We start from the raw sequence: 17218 nt of genomic DNA, 5'->3' as shown, positions 1-17218 counted from the left end.
TTGCTGCTGCAGGTGCTGCTGCTGTCCCGTTCTCGCTTCACTACACATTACATTAATCTAGTCGAGGACCTCGAATCCGGCGACGGTAATTGTGCCCGTTGGGACACCCCGGAGGTTACATGGAGGTTACGCGGTATTGGACGATCTCGCACACACGCGGTTTGTGCTATTTTTGTGTCCTGATTTCACCCCTGAGTCCTGCACCCAGCCACCTTGCCCTCCCCATATATCCGGGAAAGCCCTGCACACCGTGCGGAACAGTCTATTTATCGCGTGATTTTTTGTTCCAGTTCTCGCACACAGACACGCACGCACTCCCATCCTGAAGAAACACACACAACACACATACGCAACACAGCTTTTTCTTTATAGAGTTTCCAGTGTTTTACTTCCATTTTTCCCCCCCGTGCGACACAACATATCCTTCGTCGCAATCCGAAAATAACTTGCGCTTGCACTGTGTGTGTGTGCGTGCTCCAAACGCGTGGGTGGAACAGGCAGGACGTTCCCCCCGCCATTGAATGACGTGACAAAAGGCGCGCGTGCGAGTTTGGTCCTGCTACCGAAAAAGGACGACACCCACACAGGAAGCTCGATGGCGCGCACACCAAATTTTGGGAATCCTCTCGCTCTATCTCACTCTCTCTCTCTCTCGCACACATACACTAGCAGGGAGTCGCGAATAGTGGATGTGTTGGCCGACTTTTCTATTGCTTCTACTAAATGCGGAATTCCAACAGCTCGCCTCGTCCGTATGTGTGCGCTATAATTTGCTCTTCTAACTTTCCCCTTCGAAATGTGTTTTTTCTCTCCTGTTGATGCACTTCAGGAGCAGGAAGGTCTTTGTGTGCGTCTCGACGCCTCCTACTGCGATTTGGAAGAGGAGTTGCAAAATGCTTTACAATTCTAATTTAATTTTTATTTTGAAGTAGAACGTCAAGGAGTGAAGCGAATCCTTTGAGAGTAATAGAATTTCTCAATTCTCAATGCTTCAATTGGAAAGATTCATTTCCAGCATGTTCTAAATACTCCAACAAATCAACCTTCCTTTACCTATTTATTTAAGGCAAAACCGTGATTGATTGGCGAAAGTATCGTGAAGATGAAATAAAATTCAACAGGTTCTTTGTCATTTTTTCTAAACTTTTCCACCATTACGAACTGTTCCGACTGGAGCCACAATAACATGAATCACACACCAACCCTCTTCGGTACTACACTGAGCACCAATGAACTTGACTGTTAAAATCCAGCCAAGAATAATGGGTTCCCTGTTATCTTCCCACAAGCCGTTATCAATATCTTTGCGCATAGCATATCGGACTTCCCTAATCCTGTCTGACCAATTCACAGCACAGGAAGCTGTCAAATGGGCCCGCCGTATTACCTTCGCACATCGCAAATCTTAACCTTAAATCCAACACAACCAGTACATTCTCGTTATCAACACTCCGGTCAGTCCGTCTGTCTCCATTCGTCTCAGTACGGGGGCTGTGTGCGTCAGCGAAAAATATAATTTATTTGGCAACCCGTCGGATGGGGACACTCCACGCGCACACACTCGATATGTCACCCTGAATGCAAAAGGAAAAATCGATTTTTCACCAATGCTACAACAATTTTCCTAGGCCATCGATGTGAGACGCTGCTGTGTCCGTGTCCGTCCTACAAAAGCCTACCGGAATTCTGTTCCGTTTGCTCTCTTTCTTCATCTAAACACTTTATCTCTTTCTCTTTGCGAGCGGGAGAGTGAGAATGAGAGCGAGAAAGATTTCTCTCGCTTTCGTTCGTACGTCATTAAAGTTGTATGGATGGAAGAAACGGCACACACACGCATGCAGGCACGCACGCACGCAAACAAGATTGTATACCGGAAGAATTTGCCAAACAGGCGGCGGCTCGCGAACTGGTTAGATTCCAAACGCACACCGAGCATTTCTGATTTGTTTGTGTTTGTACAGGAATCACACAGCCACCGGCACAATGGACGTTGTCATTCCCCAGAAAGAGACCGCCGCGCGTCAGAAACTTTAAGGAGTGTTTTGCTTCATAGAGTGCGCGCACTGCACACACAACACTAAACCACACACACTTCTCCGTCACTCACAAAACATTTGCGTCCGCCAACTAGCTATACACAACACACACACACGTCCAACCACACGCACATTTTCTTCTACCCATATACTACCAATCAATCAGCCAACACAGAAGACTCATCGTAGACACTATTAGTAACACAAAGCGGTGTGAGTGTGTGTGTTAGGCGCAGTTGTCGTCGATGTGTCTGTTCTCTCCCCATATGCAAGCGCCTCTCACACAATGCACGCACATACACACACACACGAGCGCACCCTTGAAACGGGCCCATAAGTTCGTACCCGGGGCACATCCCACCTGGAGTTTACCGATCAAGCCGAGATTGCCCTGCACCGTAAGTCCGTTTCGTTATGTTCGATGCACGACCCAGAGGCACCGTAAGCGTGTGTATGTGTTGTGCACTGCCCGCAATTACATATTTATGCTGTATGTTTGACTGACGAGCTGTGATTTGAACGATGTTGTGCACACATGACTTGGATGCCTCTTCTTCTGAAGTGCTTCTCGCTCCCTCGAACCGATTGATCTTTCGGCGAAATTCGTAACCCACGCACGGGCCGGATAACGATGTTAGCCCGCAATGCTCTTGCAGCACCGTAGCAAAACTGGCCACCGTTGTAGCTGTTGGGATGGACACCTGTCAGTGAGAAAAGAAGAGAAAAGGAGAGATAAAATTAGATAAAGATGCTCTCGTTTTATTTCCCGTTAAAGCATGCAAATTCTCGCGCTACACACCAACAAATCTCATCAAACGTCTCTGATTGTTTGAATCATAGGGTGCTAGAGAATAGCACCAACACTAGCCTCAAGCTATTGGTTTTTTTTTTCCTATTACCCTGCGGGAGGGCGAAACCTCCCCGGTAGATTCCAGCCAACAACTCCTAACTTCCCTTCCCCGCACACACTTCTTTCATGAGCACCGACCCCGTTCAACGACCTGTCAAAAAACGATGCTCGAATCGAGCAGTTCTCCTGTCAGAGCTCTAACTCTGCTCGACTTTTTCTGTCATCGGAAAATTACGGTTCCAGGTGGTGGTGATTGGAAGTCCTATCCGCTAGACAGAAGAGATTTTCCACACACACCAGTTCCGTACACTCAGTTACAGTCGCAAGGGATGCTAATTGGTGCTAACCCGAACAACCGCTAGAGATATTGTTTATTTTTTCTAATGTAACAAAGAATGTAGCACCTTCACAGATCGATAAGAAAATAAGTTACGGCAATGCACTGGATCATTTGAACCAAACCATAAGGATCCATATTCCATTTTTTTGTTTGTTTGTATTCACCAGAACATCGTTGTTTGATATAAAATATTTGAAGCTATATGGAGAACCTGAGTTCAAGATATCCAACCAAAAAATTTTCCCACAGTTTAATAATTATTTAAATTTATTCACATAGCCAGGAGAATGTATTCAGACAACACAACTCTTAGCAATGGTCTTTATAATGGATCGCCGTCTACCAAAAATCTGTCCAGTGTGCCATTTCCAGAGCCCTTATTTATTGGGAGTAAATATAGATTTCTATGAAAGATCAGTACAGATTTTTTGGCCTAGCTGGTCAATTTCTTATTACCTTGGCTTAATTTGCCCTTAGCTGACTATCCAGTGCTGCGTTTGGAAAGACGGTCCGGCGATGATAGTTTTTGGTTTACGGGTTTGTAGAATAAGCGGCCGAGAGTTTCTAGAGCTCGCAATGGACCTTAAACGCATAAAGTTCTTACTTAAAATCAGGAAAATTAATGTAATAGTGCCTCTAAATTCCAATACACTAAAGGCCTCAACGATACAGGATTCAGAAGAATACTGGATGGATGTCAGCAAAAAAAAAAACAAAATATGTTATGTACAACATTTTCTTGAACTAGATTACAATCCCAAATAATTTTTAGCATTCCATTAGAGGGATCTAGCCACATTGCTTAATATTAATTAACAAACAGTTTACCTTTCACGATTTGGTTGACAAATGTTTCCTCCTAAGAACCGTTTCGATCTGATTAGCTCGGTTATCCCAAATGATATTTATCCCCACAGAATTTTGTTCAAAATCAAAAGCTTTTCTAGGCAGGGCTAAAATGATTTAAAAATGCCTGATAACCCCAAAACCAAGGCTAATTTTATACATTGTATTCCTTCCACGATGAAGAAGATTGGGCAGGTTTAAGGATATTTTACTTCCTGGTTGGGGTGCCAACCTCAATAGCTCTCTGCCTACATTTTGTGGGTTTTTTTGACTTAATGTTACTCTTCGCTGGATAGTCAGTTTTGCATTCTGAACTACCCGACCTTCAGTTGAAAATAATTTAACGTTATCATAACATATTGTTACTAATTCTCACACATCTTGTAAATAGTAGTTTCAAAATTTGTTCTAAATTTCCTTATGGATAGATTATGGTCGCAAAGGATTTTGAAAAGATTTTAAAAAATATTTAAATTTATTAGAAAGAGAATCATACCTCTAACAAAATGTTAAAAGTACAACCATGTGGAAAATGTTTTATGTGTCTATAAAAATCTGGTATAGACAACCTGAAACAAATATGGCAAAACCTCCTCTTCTCTGTACACTATGGCAAACCACCAAGTACCCAGCAGCGTTAATCATCAAAATGATGTAGCTGGCAGTCTCATCTGGCCGACCGTCCATGGCCGTGGGCCGCCTTCGCCACAAACGGATGTGTGGAAATCACTTCCTTCTGCCTGCCTACGTGCGCTATAAGATTTCCAAAACTGGAAGAAGAACATAACTAATGCCTTCAAAGCATAGACTCCAATAAAAACGCACACACACACGGCGCTGCCCCAAAATCATCACCCACCCAACTCTGTTTTGTGCGTGTTATTTATGTTTCCCATTGATTCCCTTCATTACACCTTTCATTCATCCATAGCAACTGGGCGATACAACCGAGACCAATAAGGGAAGACGACTGGGGGGAGGAGGAAATTCCAGCAGGAGGAAGCATCGTTGAATGAGAACAAGGGCAAAGTAATAGAGAAGCACAGCAACATAATTGACTGCAAACGGATTACACCCTTCGATTCTTTCACACCGGTGGGGACGGGTGTGGGCCACCGAATTTCTGAGGGAAAATCGGCAGTCCCAGTAGAGGTCGGAAGGTGGTATAGCGTAAGGTACAAAGGGCATCCCTCCGATGATACGCCACCTTCACCACCACCACCACCACCGGAAGGACGCTCCGACGAGCACTGAGGGGTTCAGCCAAGAGGAACACAAAAAAGAAACTTTCTCTCTCCGGCCCTGGGTTTAATCAATCGAGAGGAAAATTGTTCCGAAAGAATGAAAATGAGAAGAAGCTTTCCGGCAGCAGGCACACACAACACAATTTAAGGTGTACATAATGTGAACTCAACAAGGGGGGGGAGAGATGGCGAGGAAGTTGGAAATTGGGGGGAAGCGAAACAAAACATAAATAAGCGATGTGAAAAGAAGAAACTCGAGTGCAAATAATGAACGAGAAAAGCTAAACACTGCAGAAAGCAAGGAAAAAAGAATGTAACACACAGACGGTGGAGCAAAAGAGCTAGAAAGAGGAGAGACTGAGTGAAAGAGTGAGAGAGAGTGAGCGAACGAGAAAGATGAAAGAATGTAATGGTCAAGCATAGCAGGCTTTGAGAAAAAGAGGAGCACGAACTTTAGAAAAGGGCAGCAATACATACACACCGGGAATGTGAGAGCGAGAGAGAGAGACTGAAGGAAAACAGTTCTTGTACGTGTGGTGTTGTGATCGAGGAAAAGAAGATGCGAGGAAAATTAAAAATAGTGCACACCGCACACACTTCTTCCCGGTAAAGTGGCGCCACAGCTGTGTAGAAGGGGACGTGGAGTCCGCCCCTTGCTCATTCCCGCATACCCGCAGAAAGCAGGAACACAACACAGACGGGCAGGGGAAAACAGGAAAACGGCCACCACACCATTCCGGATTCCGGAAGGTCTAGTACGCACACACAAGTATGGAAACGAAATCCAAAAGCGTTTGCCGGCGGTCAATATGGAGTCGAGTGAGGATTGAGAAGAGAATCCATGGATTAGAAATTGTTTGCTTTGTGAGTCTAGTCAGCCAGTCCCAATAGATGGTTGGGCTCAATGGAAAGATCAGATCTCAACTAGCTGATGATGATTGCGAATGGAAATTTGATTCGCAAACCACGGGGAAGGGGGATCCGAATAGAATGAACGCTTCAAGTGTAAAAGATAAACGATTGATGTAAATCATTACATTGGGTAAGGCTTTTCTGTATAAGCTTTTCAATCTACTACATATAAGAGATCGATTATCTCACAGCACAATCGCATGATTATGCTTGATTGAATACAAAGAACGAAGGACGAACATCATGGGAAGTTTTCCTTGGATTTGTATCCTCAGAATAACTTTTAGTCCCACATGTTTCAAAGGACAATGCAAGAGCCGCTGTTACGTACAGTTCTATGCGATCTCACTTAGATCTCTAGGATAATCTGGCTATAGTACAGAGCGTAAGACTCGCTAGATGGGCTTCCGGTCATGTCATGAGAATGACACCAGACGACCAATCTCGTTAAGTCCGTTTAGGCCGTCTACAAGGATAGAGCAGCTGTACGGGTAGGTCCTTGAATTTCAGGAACGTTGGATAGAGACCTTCTTCTTCCTCTTCCTTGGCACTACAACCTCAAAAGGTCTCAGCCTGTCATGTCTGGCTCTCTGTGACTTGATTTTAGCCGTAGCAAAGTAGTTAGCTCTGTCTACGGGGAGGCAGTCCGGATGGGATTTAAACCCCGGTCCTGCCATGTGAAGACCGGCCCAGTTATCGCCTCGGCCACCAGACCGACCTTGGAGACCTTACTCCAAGAATCCTTCCTTCTCAGCATAAATCAAACCGTTCGTCCATCCAACGCACATAGAAATCGCATTCGTTTTAAAAGAAAAAGGTTTATCAAACAATTCTCAGACATCCTACAACACACATCATCCACCGCTTCTTCCACTGATAATGGTCAACCAAACAAACTAATCAACGACAAACGATTGCTCATTGGTTGGTGATTATTATTATTATGGTGACCGGGGGACGATACACAAACCAATCCATTGCTGTCCATAGCGCCCTCTGCTAACCGACCGACCGAAGCACAGCGGAACAGCGGCACCCCTAACCCGATCGTTATCAAAGTGTGTTATACGGGTTGTTCTGTTACCCAGCAAAGTAACAAATTCAATCAACAAAACTTCAAAGCAAACGGTGCAGCAGCGACTACTGGCCGCGTTTTTCGGCGGGCGAATGTAGCAATGCATCCAATTGGAACTGGAACACAACAAGGGAAGGGGCAAGACTCCTCGCTTCTATACTTTGATGTAACGACAAACACATTTTGAAGTAAATATTTTCTACTTAACCCAAAAACTCGTTGTTTAGGTTAGGCTTTTGTTACCAGTTGGGCACCCGGTTTCGTGATCCTAAAGCTTATCTGTGTCCACGCACGTCCGGTGTTTTACAATCAAAATCGCTAGTTTTGTCGCAGTATGTGCCCAGAGATAACAATTATCTGCAAAGTTTCGCGGAAAAAAAGTGACATTAAGACTCGCACCGTTTGGTCTACACCTTTTGCAAGGAAAGGCTTTGCCGGGGAAGATTGGTTTTGAGCTAGCAAAACCCATGCTATCTTTAGCTGGATTCATCTTCAATGCTCAACATTTTGTACAGATAGTCAGACATGGCTTATCTGCCAACAACTTAAGATACGTGTGAATGTGGTGCTTTACGCATTCGCTCAATGTTGTGCCATACACTTCATTTCATTCGCCACAAGCCTTTTAGATATGCATGTAGTTCTTCAGAATTTAACTACGCATAGGAAAGTACTTCAATCAGCATTTTGACAGGATCCAATGTTGGTTCAGTCCTTACCAGTTGCTGTAATATCTTGGATACGTAATCGTTAGGTAGAGTTCTTGGACAGCTAAATCAATTCTACTCGTGGCTGGTGACTGAGATCACCTAGAAGAAGTCTCTTGAAGAGAGAACGCGCCCCTAAAGACGACTTTTTTTTAGATCTGGAATGAGATTCGCTTTGGATAACCAACTCTCCTTGTCAACTGTTTAGACTGAAGTTCTAATTCTCCTTCTTATTCTTCCTTGGCACTACAACCTCGAGAGGTCTCGGCCTGCCATTTCTGGCTGTCTGTGACTTGATTTTACCCGTAGCAAGGTAGTCAGCCCTGCGTACGTAGAGGCAGTCTTGATGGGATTTGAGCTCTGTTCCTGTCGTGTGAAGACCGGCACCGCTATCGCCTCTGAAGGCTATAAGACTGAAGCTTTTATACCAGGATACATGTTTCAGATCGATACAATCCGAAGTATATTCATCAATTTCTACTCCGACCAACGGACGTTCTTACAGTTTAAGGTGACAGATTAAACAGAATTCATAAATCATCCCTTCGATCTTTTACGTATTTTTCTTCCCTGCGCTGGTATCTAGAAACAAGACCCAATTAAATCTCTTCCAACAGTTGCTTCAATATTTCGTGTTTGAGATGTGTTTGTGTTCATAAAAATCACTTGGCATTATAACCTCTAGAGATCTTGGCTGGCAAATGTTGATTTTGCCGACTTAATTGCTCAGCAACATCTTCCTGCAACAAGAAACTTCAAAAATATTTTGAAAAATCTGCCACTTAATTCTATGTGGTTACAACTTCAGAAGTAAATCATTGAAACTTCTTTTTCTTCCTTGGCAAAACATCCTTGAGAGGTCTCAGCCTGCCATTTTTTGGCTTTCTGTGATTTGAGTATACCAGTAGCAAAGTAGTCAGCCCTGCGTACGGGGAGGCGGTTTGGATGGGATTTGAACCACGGCCCTGCCGTGTGAAGACCGGGGTCGTTATCGCCTCGGCCACCGGACCGCCCCGGATTATTTAAACAGTTGGACAATATTTGTGACAGTAGTTGGTGTATTTGAAACCTTGTTTCACTCATGACCCACTTTTTTCGCTAAACATTTCAAAATCCCACCGAACGCCATTAAATCTAATCCAGATACCTAACAGCTAAATAACCATGCCTTGGGACCCCCCTTTTATCAGCAGCCAGAAAGCGCGTGCAAAAATGCATTAAATATCGATCAACCCCAACCAGAAAATGATTCCGCGCGAACTGAGTGAGTACGTAACACACCCAGCCACCTCCCCTCTTGTGGTCTCACACACCTGGACGTGACCGGCTGATAACGGAACCTTCTTACCGTCCATAAAACCTTTCCCTTTACCGTAATTCTCTTCGCCTCTTTCGGGGAATACAACCAGTTGACCAGACCAGACCACAACTGACTTGGCTGGCTGGCGGCTGGCTGCTGGGTGTTTTGCTGCTCACTGACTCACATGCTGGTAAGGGGTGCACATGTGTGTGTGCTTTTTTTTTGTTGCAAAAATCATCGTCTTCTACCATCTGCCCTTGCCTGTCGGTGGTCGACTTTCGCGTCGAATAATGCAGGCGCACCCCATCATCATCAACAGGGCAGTAGTAGCAGCAGCAGCAGCAGCAGCGATGGAGAGCAACAAAACAACAGGTGGCAACGTTGCACAGCACACGGCCAGCAGCAATTGAAGGTGATCGCATTGAGAGAATCGCACCAGCAGAAGGCAATGGCATTGGTTTGTTTCCCATTTGGTGTGTGAATTTGGCTGAACGCAATTAGCAAACTTAAACAGATCGTGCATTCAGTTTTGGGCGATCGCTACACAGCACTGTGACTAAAATAGCATTACCATACCGTACTGGTTTAGGTATACAAATAGCTGGAGCCTAGCGAAACAATCCAGAGGAAGCTCTCTCTGTAGGGAACAGTTAGTTCATTAAAAAATTAAAAGCTAACAAAAGGCCTTTTAGCTTTGCTTCCACCGCTTTGGTTTGGGAATTGAATTGGAGTTTGAAGCCTTTATGTTTTCTACTGCTTCTACATTTTCTGGAATGCAACGAACTATGAAAAGATCAGCAATCTTTTCATCTACCATGATTATCGCCAGGGTCTACAATAATTTCTTCTTCCTTGGCAACATAACCCCTAAAGGTCTCTGGGCCTGCCATTGCTAGCTTTCTGCGACATGATTTTACCCGTAGCAAAGCACTCAGCCCTGACGTATGGGGAGCCGGTCTGGATGGGAATTGAACCCCAGTCCGACCTTGAGCGCGGGTTTCGCCTCAGCCACCGAATCGACCGGTCTACCAAACACTAAGCGGACGAATCTACAACCGAAAGGTCCAAATTGTTCTATTCGTCCGTTGTAGCAATATATTTTTTGGCCATATTGAACCGATTTATGTTGTTATGATCCGTCATATGAGACTTGCCGAACCTTCAAGTTTTTGTTAAATGACAGAATGTTGTGCACATGTCTTGTGGTCACTAGACATTGTAATTCTGTATGAATTTTGGATTCTGGCCTGTTCTGGGTCTTCAACTTCAAGAACTTTACGGCTTTGGTATGTGATTGGAAGATTTTTTACTGAGTTATCTCGAAGGTAGTAGGTTGGTCTGTTTGGTTATAGAGACCTTAAGTCATTTGGCATGATTCATCTCTGTTCTGTCCAAGAGATGCCTCCATAATTATGTTTACCTTTTCTCGGAATTTAAGAAGCTGTTCTCGACCAATTGCTACTGAATGATTCAACAACAAAGGCTTCTTCCGCGCCAGGTGTAACGGAATCTATAAAATTGTCAGGCATTTGTGATCATTTCTAATTAACATTTCGTTGCAAAATGGCGCATAGCATTAGGTGCTGACACAAACACACACACATGCACATATTGTGCTCCTTCAGCCAGTGGATCTTCATTAATCTGCATGCTGATCATACGATCAGCAGCAACCAAGGGAGCACAAGTGAATGCTGCCCCCAAAACAGATCCAACCTCTTGAAGAGCAGTAGGAAACCACACAACCGACGAAATCTACCACCAGTTGATCGGGGCCGAAAATTTATGGCAAATGCGATACGATCAATCTCGGCTGGTTGGTTTACCCCCCGGTTTCCGACAGAAGACTCTTCCAGCAGCAAGAGCAAAAAAGAAGCCATCCGCTTGGTGTTTGCGGGCCTGCCAGTACTAAAGCCGGCTTCGATGGTTTGATCGGTGGGTGGTGACTCATGCCTTTAAATACTTTCGAACAACACACTCGACGACACGAGTGTCGCTACGATTTAGCGTTTCAGCTTGGACTTGGCGGAAGGAGTCCGACCCGGAATGATGTCCGGTTGTGTGTCTGTGTCAGTATTTTACCATTTTTACATTCAATTGTAGCTTTGGTGAGTCTAAAATAGTTAACAAGCAAATGGTACAAATTTTATATGAAAAACGCCTATACGATATGGGTTTTTTTTTATAAAGAAAACAAAATGTATGGCCCATAACCTTAAAACAATGACTCATACAAACTTACCGTCATTAGCCGCCTCTTCGACCGCTTCACTGTACGGGAAACGGATCTTGCGCGTCGAACGACTTTTGAGGTTTTGCCTTTGCAAGTCCAGTCCGTTCGTTTGGCAAATAAAAATATATTCCGCTTTGTTTTGCTGCCTTCCCCGTTAACTAAAACTGCATTTCGATCCTTTGCTTTACACGTAGTAAGCAGACGCTTCCCGATTTCAAGTGCCGGACAACTTTCCTCGCCTGTTTTCTACTTCCAAAAGCCAAGCAGATCACACCCTTTCCAGCATTTATTCACGCAACTGAAGTCATTTTGGCAGTCAGCGCATTGCCTCCAGCATCGAACGAGAATCGAACGCACGCACACACCTTCACACGCCTTTGCTGACCGAATCGAGCAGTTCGCAGCTTGCTCGAATGATTTCGAGCTGCAGCCGGAGAGCTGTCAGTTTGTAAAGCACAATTTTAACGCACACTCTCAACAGCAAATCTCACTCCCAAACACCCATACACACACTAATGAACGCACGCGTCGCTACACAAACGGAACCTCTCGGTGGGTAAAGCGCTTGATACACATTTAGGCGAACACCTCCTTTTCCACTAGCCCACACTCGCGCACTCACACACACCGCTAGCTCTCTGTTGGCCTGCTGTATACGGGGGTGCCTATGTGTGGGTAAACGGTGCGCAGCGCGTTTCGTTTTTGCACTCTTCTTTTGCTTCACGCAACAGCGAAAATATGTCTACTCTTTCCCAGCGCCAGCCTTCTTCTTGGGCGTGCGTATATCTGTGTGTGTGCATGAATGTTGTGCACGGTACCGTTTGCTGAAAATCCATTTCCATCGCCTACCGTTTGGTGCTGGAGAGAAAAAAAGGAGTTGCCCCCGCAGGAAAGGAGCCAAGAAGCCACGAAAGAAGCAATGACGGACAAGCGAACGAGAACGAAAATGGATGGCTAGCAAAAGGCCGCAGCCGCCGTATTGGAAAATGGCGAAACGAATATTAATTTCCCTCGTACGAATGCGAACGAATGCTTCACTCTTTCACTGGAGAACACCTCACATTACTCACTTTTTTTCTACACTGGCACTGCCTGCTGGCTGCCTTTAACCTATTCCATCACCACACAACGAAACCTGAATGAACCACCAGCGCCCGTCCCATTTTCGCGTGCACGAAGAAAACTTATCGGAGGGGGCACCAGAATACCGAAAAGAAACCGCACCAAAGACACATTTTTCCCCCGTGGGTGTACTATACTACAGCAATCGATGATGACGATGATGGGTTTGGGTGAAAAATCTACCTTTTCCCGCAAGCACCACAAATGGTTGTTTAATGGCAGCACAAAACTTTCACACACACTCGCCGTAGGATCGGTGGTTAGCTGTACGCCAGGAATTGCAGAACGCGTTTGATGAATTTCGGGTAAATGCCTATTTTTGCTCTCTCGGAAAACGCACGCACACTCGGGAACCGACTGCACGGTCGCACGGATACATAATGAGTAAGTGTAGTGGTCGAAATGGAGTTAGAATTGTTATCGTACCTAGTTTTGGGCCAAATAAAACGCGTTGCACGTCCATAGTGCGAGAAAATCCCGTGCTGAGAGAGAAAGAGAGAGAGAGAGCAGGAGTGTGTGAAATCTAGCACAAAGCAGCATAACTTCCCAAGTAACAATTTTTGTGAGCATGGGAAACTATGTTGACGAATAGCGATGGAAGCTATGAAAATGAATGAAAATAAAATAAATTACTTTATACGCCTTGGTAATAAATAGAGACAACCGAGATAATAGAGTCTATCTTGTATCTCAAAACGATAAATTTCCTTAAATTATACATACGTTGCTGAATAAGAAGATCATTCAAATATTTAACACAACACATACTTCTACATAAACTTTTCCAAGAATGTAGACCCAGAAATGAAACGCAGGTTATATTTTCGAGGGCAAGATTTTGGTTGTTGCATAAAAACATGGCAATTTTCTAATATGCTACCGTTTCGTTGTCGGCTCTCGAAGTGTAGTCCCCCGAATGAAATATTTTTTTTTGTGGCGTATGCAATATGGGTTACCGCGGTCGATAATATACAATCAGCTAGTTTGAAAGACATTTTTGATAAGAAAATAATAAAAAAAAATCACAAAATATACATTCTATCCCGTACCGAAATCACCTGCACGAAGAGCAGTAAAGCAAAGGCCCAAATTGTGACTTGGGTAATAACGGACCTTTCTGTCAAAATTAAAGCAATGTTGCTTTGTTTACATCGCGCGTCGTTCGCGTACGATTGATTACGCGTAGAAACGGTTACAAATGGAATCTACTTAATCTAAGTAGACTTTGTGTAGGTTGAACACCACTTCAAACTAAACGAAGACTTCGTACGTACTACTTGTGTAGCAAAAAAAAAAGCATGGAACCACCTCCGCCAGCACATCCACTTGATGATCAACAGGAATTGATAATTTTTGTACAAATTTTGGGCGGTAAGTTGACTGCTGGTGCCACAAATCGATTGCCATTTACCTTAACTAATACTTGGATTCACCGTAGGAATACGCTTCCAGCAGGAAAAGCAAGGACGGAAGATAGCACTGGTAGCCTCCCTAAACCAGCAGGTGTTCGAAGCAGTCAGCCGTCGACCGGTTACCCCGGGTTCGGGGAATGCTTCTTTCAATGCGAAGCTGATATGGCAATGCGATCGGCACTTTTTAAAATCCATGAAAACCAAGAATGCTCCGATAAAGCTAGACTGCTACGAGGTACAACCGTCCGGGGCTCGATGCGTCGTGGGGAGCGTTGTCATTCCGTTACGCTCGGTTCCGGTCGTAACGCTGCCACGAATAAAATCGCTCAAACCTCGCTGGTACCGTTTGATCGGGATAGAAAATGAAAGGTGGCGCCGTGCCAAGCCGGAACTTCATTTACTGGTCATGGTAACGGATTCCCAGTATCTGAACCAGTGCACTACCGCACGGGACGATCTTTCCACGCCGGATGTGAGCGAAGATGAGCAAACGCAACGGAGCGAACCGAAGCCAGAACGGTTGCCTAGTAACGTGGAGCTGCTGGCAGATCGCGGGCTACTGCAGGTTGGTTGCAAAGAGACCGATTTGGAGCTGTTTGTGTTCGAGATCGTACTGAAATATGCTCAGCACTTGGATCAATTTTGTCCCGGGAAGGACGCTTTTCTTCTACGGTATGAGCTGTTTGGTGACCATCACGTAGCTAGGGCCGAACGTGTGAAGCATGGTTCTGCGATGTTTTCCATTAAAGCGAAAATACGGATTAATCTGCGCAGTTCCATAGCGGCATTAAGCGATTACTTCGAACATGGATTTAAGATTCTAGTTTCGGTACTGTTCGACGATGAGCAGCAAATGCCCGGTACTGGTAGATCGGTGACCGGAAAACCGATCGGAACAGCGACCGTTGATTTCGCCGATTTCCTGAAGAGCAATAGTTTGGAAGAATTTAAGGAAACTCATGCTGCCAACAGCCACACATTGGACGCGGTTCGTAGTGTATCCTTTTTTGCGACAAATGCAACAATAGCTGAACGGTGCGAAACGAAAGATAAAATGGAAGAAAAGCTGATAATACCATCGATGAAGTATAAGCTGTCTTTACGATACCTGGGACGTGATGGAGCTATTTTAACAGAAACGACAGAAAAACCTACCTATGGAACTGCTTCAGAAGAGATTGACCGGCCCGAGCTAGACGCTTCGAAATCTGCTAAAACACCTGAAACGAAACAAAAATCGGACGAAGTTCTTCCCAAAACTGGTTACTCCAAACCTTCCACACCACAATCTACGCGAACGAACTGCGAAGAAGACAAGACGAACATCGACAACATTCTCATGGTATCCGAGCAAGATTTGCGCGATATAAGACGCACCTTTGCGTTTCGAGTGCGTGTAGGAACGGTAAAGTTCACCTCCAGTCCATCTTCCGGTCTGTGGCAGCTGGCATTGCAACACCCGAAGGCAGACACGCCGTTCACGAAGATCCAACTGGAGCTACTGCCCGACATTGCCGTACATGAGGATCGTATCGAATTTGGAGACGTTTCCCTGGAACTACTCTTTTCGGCACTTCCCGATCGGGTCGTGGATACGATCAGCGCCGAACCTTCCAAACTGACACTGAACGGTCCCCACGGTTCGTATGCTTTGGCGCGCCTCGATAACGAAAGTCTGCTGGTAGGAACGCGCGAAAAGCTTCCGCCTGGGATCGTGGTGATGATAAATGAGGCCGGAGAAAATGTGGCCATCGCATTGATTAGCTGTGCACTGGAAGAGGTTGGTCTGAACTATAATTGTCAGCTCGGTAACGTACAAGATACGACGGACTGTTGCCACAATGCAGCAACAGCACACGGAACGACGAAAAAGGGTTTCGATGAAACGATCGCCTACAAGCTGGTCGAGGAACAGAAGGCGTGGATGCGAGAACAGCGCAAACAATTTATTGAACAGCTCAAGCTGAAAGAAGATCAACATCTGCTGGCTTTGGCACAGCGCTGGAAGGAGCAACAAGCGGAGGCCGAAACACGGCTCTCGGATCGTTTAGCCCATGTGGAAGCGCTGGCAGCCGCTCTAGAAGAAGCTAACCGAAAACCCGAGCCGATCACTGTCTTGCCACAGGAACTGTCGCGCGTGAAACTATTGGAGCAACAGTTCCGAACGCAGCTGGAAGAGATACGTGCGAAAGCGGTCCGCCTGGAGCGGGATGCGGAAGCGCAGATCGAAACAACACGTCGCCAGAGCCAAGAGTTGCAACAGCAGCAACTGAAACTGAGCGCCGATCAGCAGTACTTGGTAGACAGCAACCGGACGCTGCGCAATGAGCTAGAGCAGGAACGGGCCGCACGGGCCCAGTTGGAGCTGCAGCTAGAGGAGATGTCCACCTCGAAGCAGTACTACAAGGAGGAGTGGGCTAGGCTAACGCGCAAGGTTCACCAATTGCAGCAGGAACTTAGCGTGGCCCGAACACCCTACTTCCAAGCGCCCGTAAAGAATAAACGAACGGCCCGACCAAAGAGTGCGACGACCAGTTCCGGGTCCCGGATGTCGGTGGTACGGAGTGGTGCACATCAGGGGGCCGGAGATGCGTGTGCCTCGGTGTGCCACTGTTCGAAGGATTCTGATGATTAACTGGCCCTAAAGTCTAGGGAGTCATCTCGAATCGCGGGCTCTGCTCAATGTAAGACTGATTTTTATTTCTACTCAACTGTGTATGTGCCTTAGCGAAGGAGGGAATACAGCTATATTGTGATAATAAATATTTATTTGTTTTATAACCTAATTGCCATCATCTGTTTGCTTAAAGGATGTTAAAAGCCGCTAACTTTACCATTTCATAGCTAATTTTTAGATCATTTTTGCGTTGAATCATCCTGCCTGGAATATTCGGCTTAGCAGATGATTATGGGACATGTGCGAAGACATCTCCAGACATGAAGTCACATTCCCAGCAAATAGTATAATGGTTACTATACCTCGAACCTACCTTCGGCAGACTGAACTAGAACCTGGAAGAGTCGCACGTTCAGTCTTATGTGGTTCCTAGAAATCTGACCACAAAGCGCGATCAATGTTGCTTCTAATATATAACACGCGACAAAACAAAGTATAGTTCTTTGTTTTTTCGCCGATAACAC

The 17218-nt window shown here is 45.3% G+C and overlaps 2 protein-coding genes across 38 annotated transcripts in view; one reads left to right on the top strand and one right to left on the bottom strand.

The window, feature by feature from the left end:
- Positions 1-13055, bottom strand: part of LOC118507005 (casein kinase I) — an 83383-nt gene extending 70328 nt beyond the window's left edge. For 11 of the 37 annotated variants that reach the window (XM_036044923.1, XM_036044928.1, XM_036044936.1 and 8 more), the window contains exon 1: positions 12849-13053. The gene's annotated coding sequence lies outside the window, so the exon portion shown is untranslated. Of the gene's footprint in view, positions 1-1871; positions 1896-2541; positions 2738-11552; positions 11719-12613; positions 12759-12848 lie in introns of those variants that run through there. The other 26 variants (XM_036044899.1, XM_036044917.1, XM_036044940.1 and 23 more) reach the window with 6 other exon arrangements.
- A 736-nt stretch (positions 13056-13791) lies between these two features.
- LOC118507001 (centrosomal protein of 120 kDa-like) lies at positions 13792-16863 on the top strand. Its single transcript, XM_036044894.1, has 2 exons — positions 13792-14036; positions 14104-16863. Exons 1-2 carry the CDS (start codon positions 13964-13966, stop codon positions 16710-16712), a joined length of 2682 nt encoding a protein of 893 aa, XP_035900787.1. The 5' UTR covers positions 13792-13963; the 3' UTR covers positions 16713-16863.
- The last annotated feature ends 355 nt before the right edge of the window (positions 16864-17218 follow it).

This window comes from Anopheles stephensi, chromosome 2 (assembly GCF_013141755.1).
Source record: "Anopheles stephensi strain Indian chromosome 2, UCI_ANSTEP_V1.0, whole genome shotgun sequence".
NCBI classification, from domain to species: domain Eukaryota; kingdom Metazoa; phylum Arthropoda; class Insecta; order Diptera; family Culicidae; genus Anopheles; species Anopheles stephensi.
The sequence above is the reverse complement of the archived record's forward strand: the minus strand, read 5'-3'. Positions and strand labels throughout refer to the sequence as shown.

Excerpts from the sequence above, each read along its gene's own strand:
- LOC118507001 (XM_036044894.1), top strand. The coding sequence starts at position 13,964 with ATGGAACCACCTCCGCCAGCACATCCACTTGATGATCAACAGGAATTG. Across the intron at positions 14,037-14,103 it reads TTTTGTACAAATTTTGGGCG|GAATACGCTTCCAGCAGGAA; the intron begins GTAAGTTGACTG and ends GATTCACCGTAG.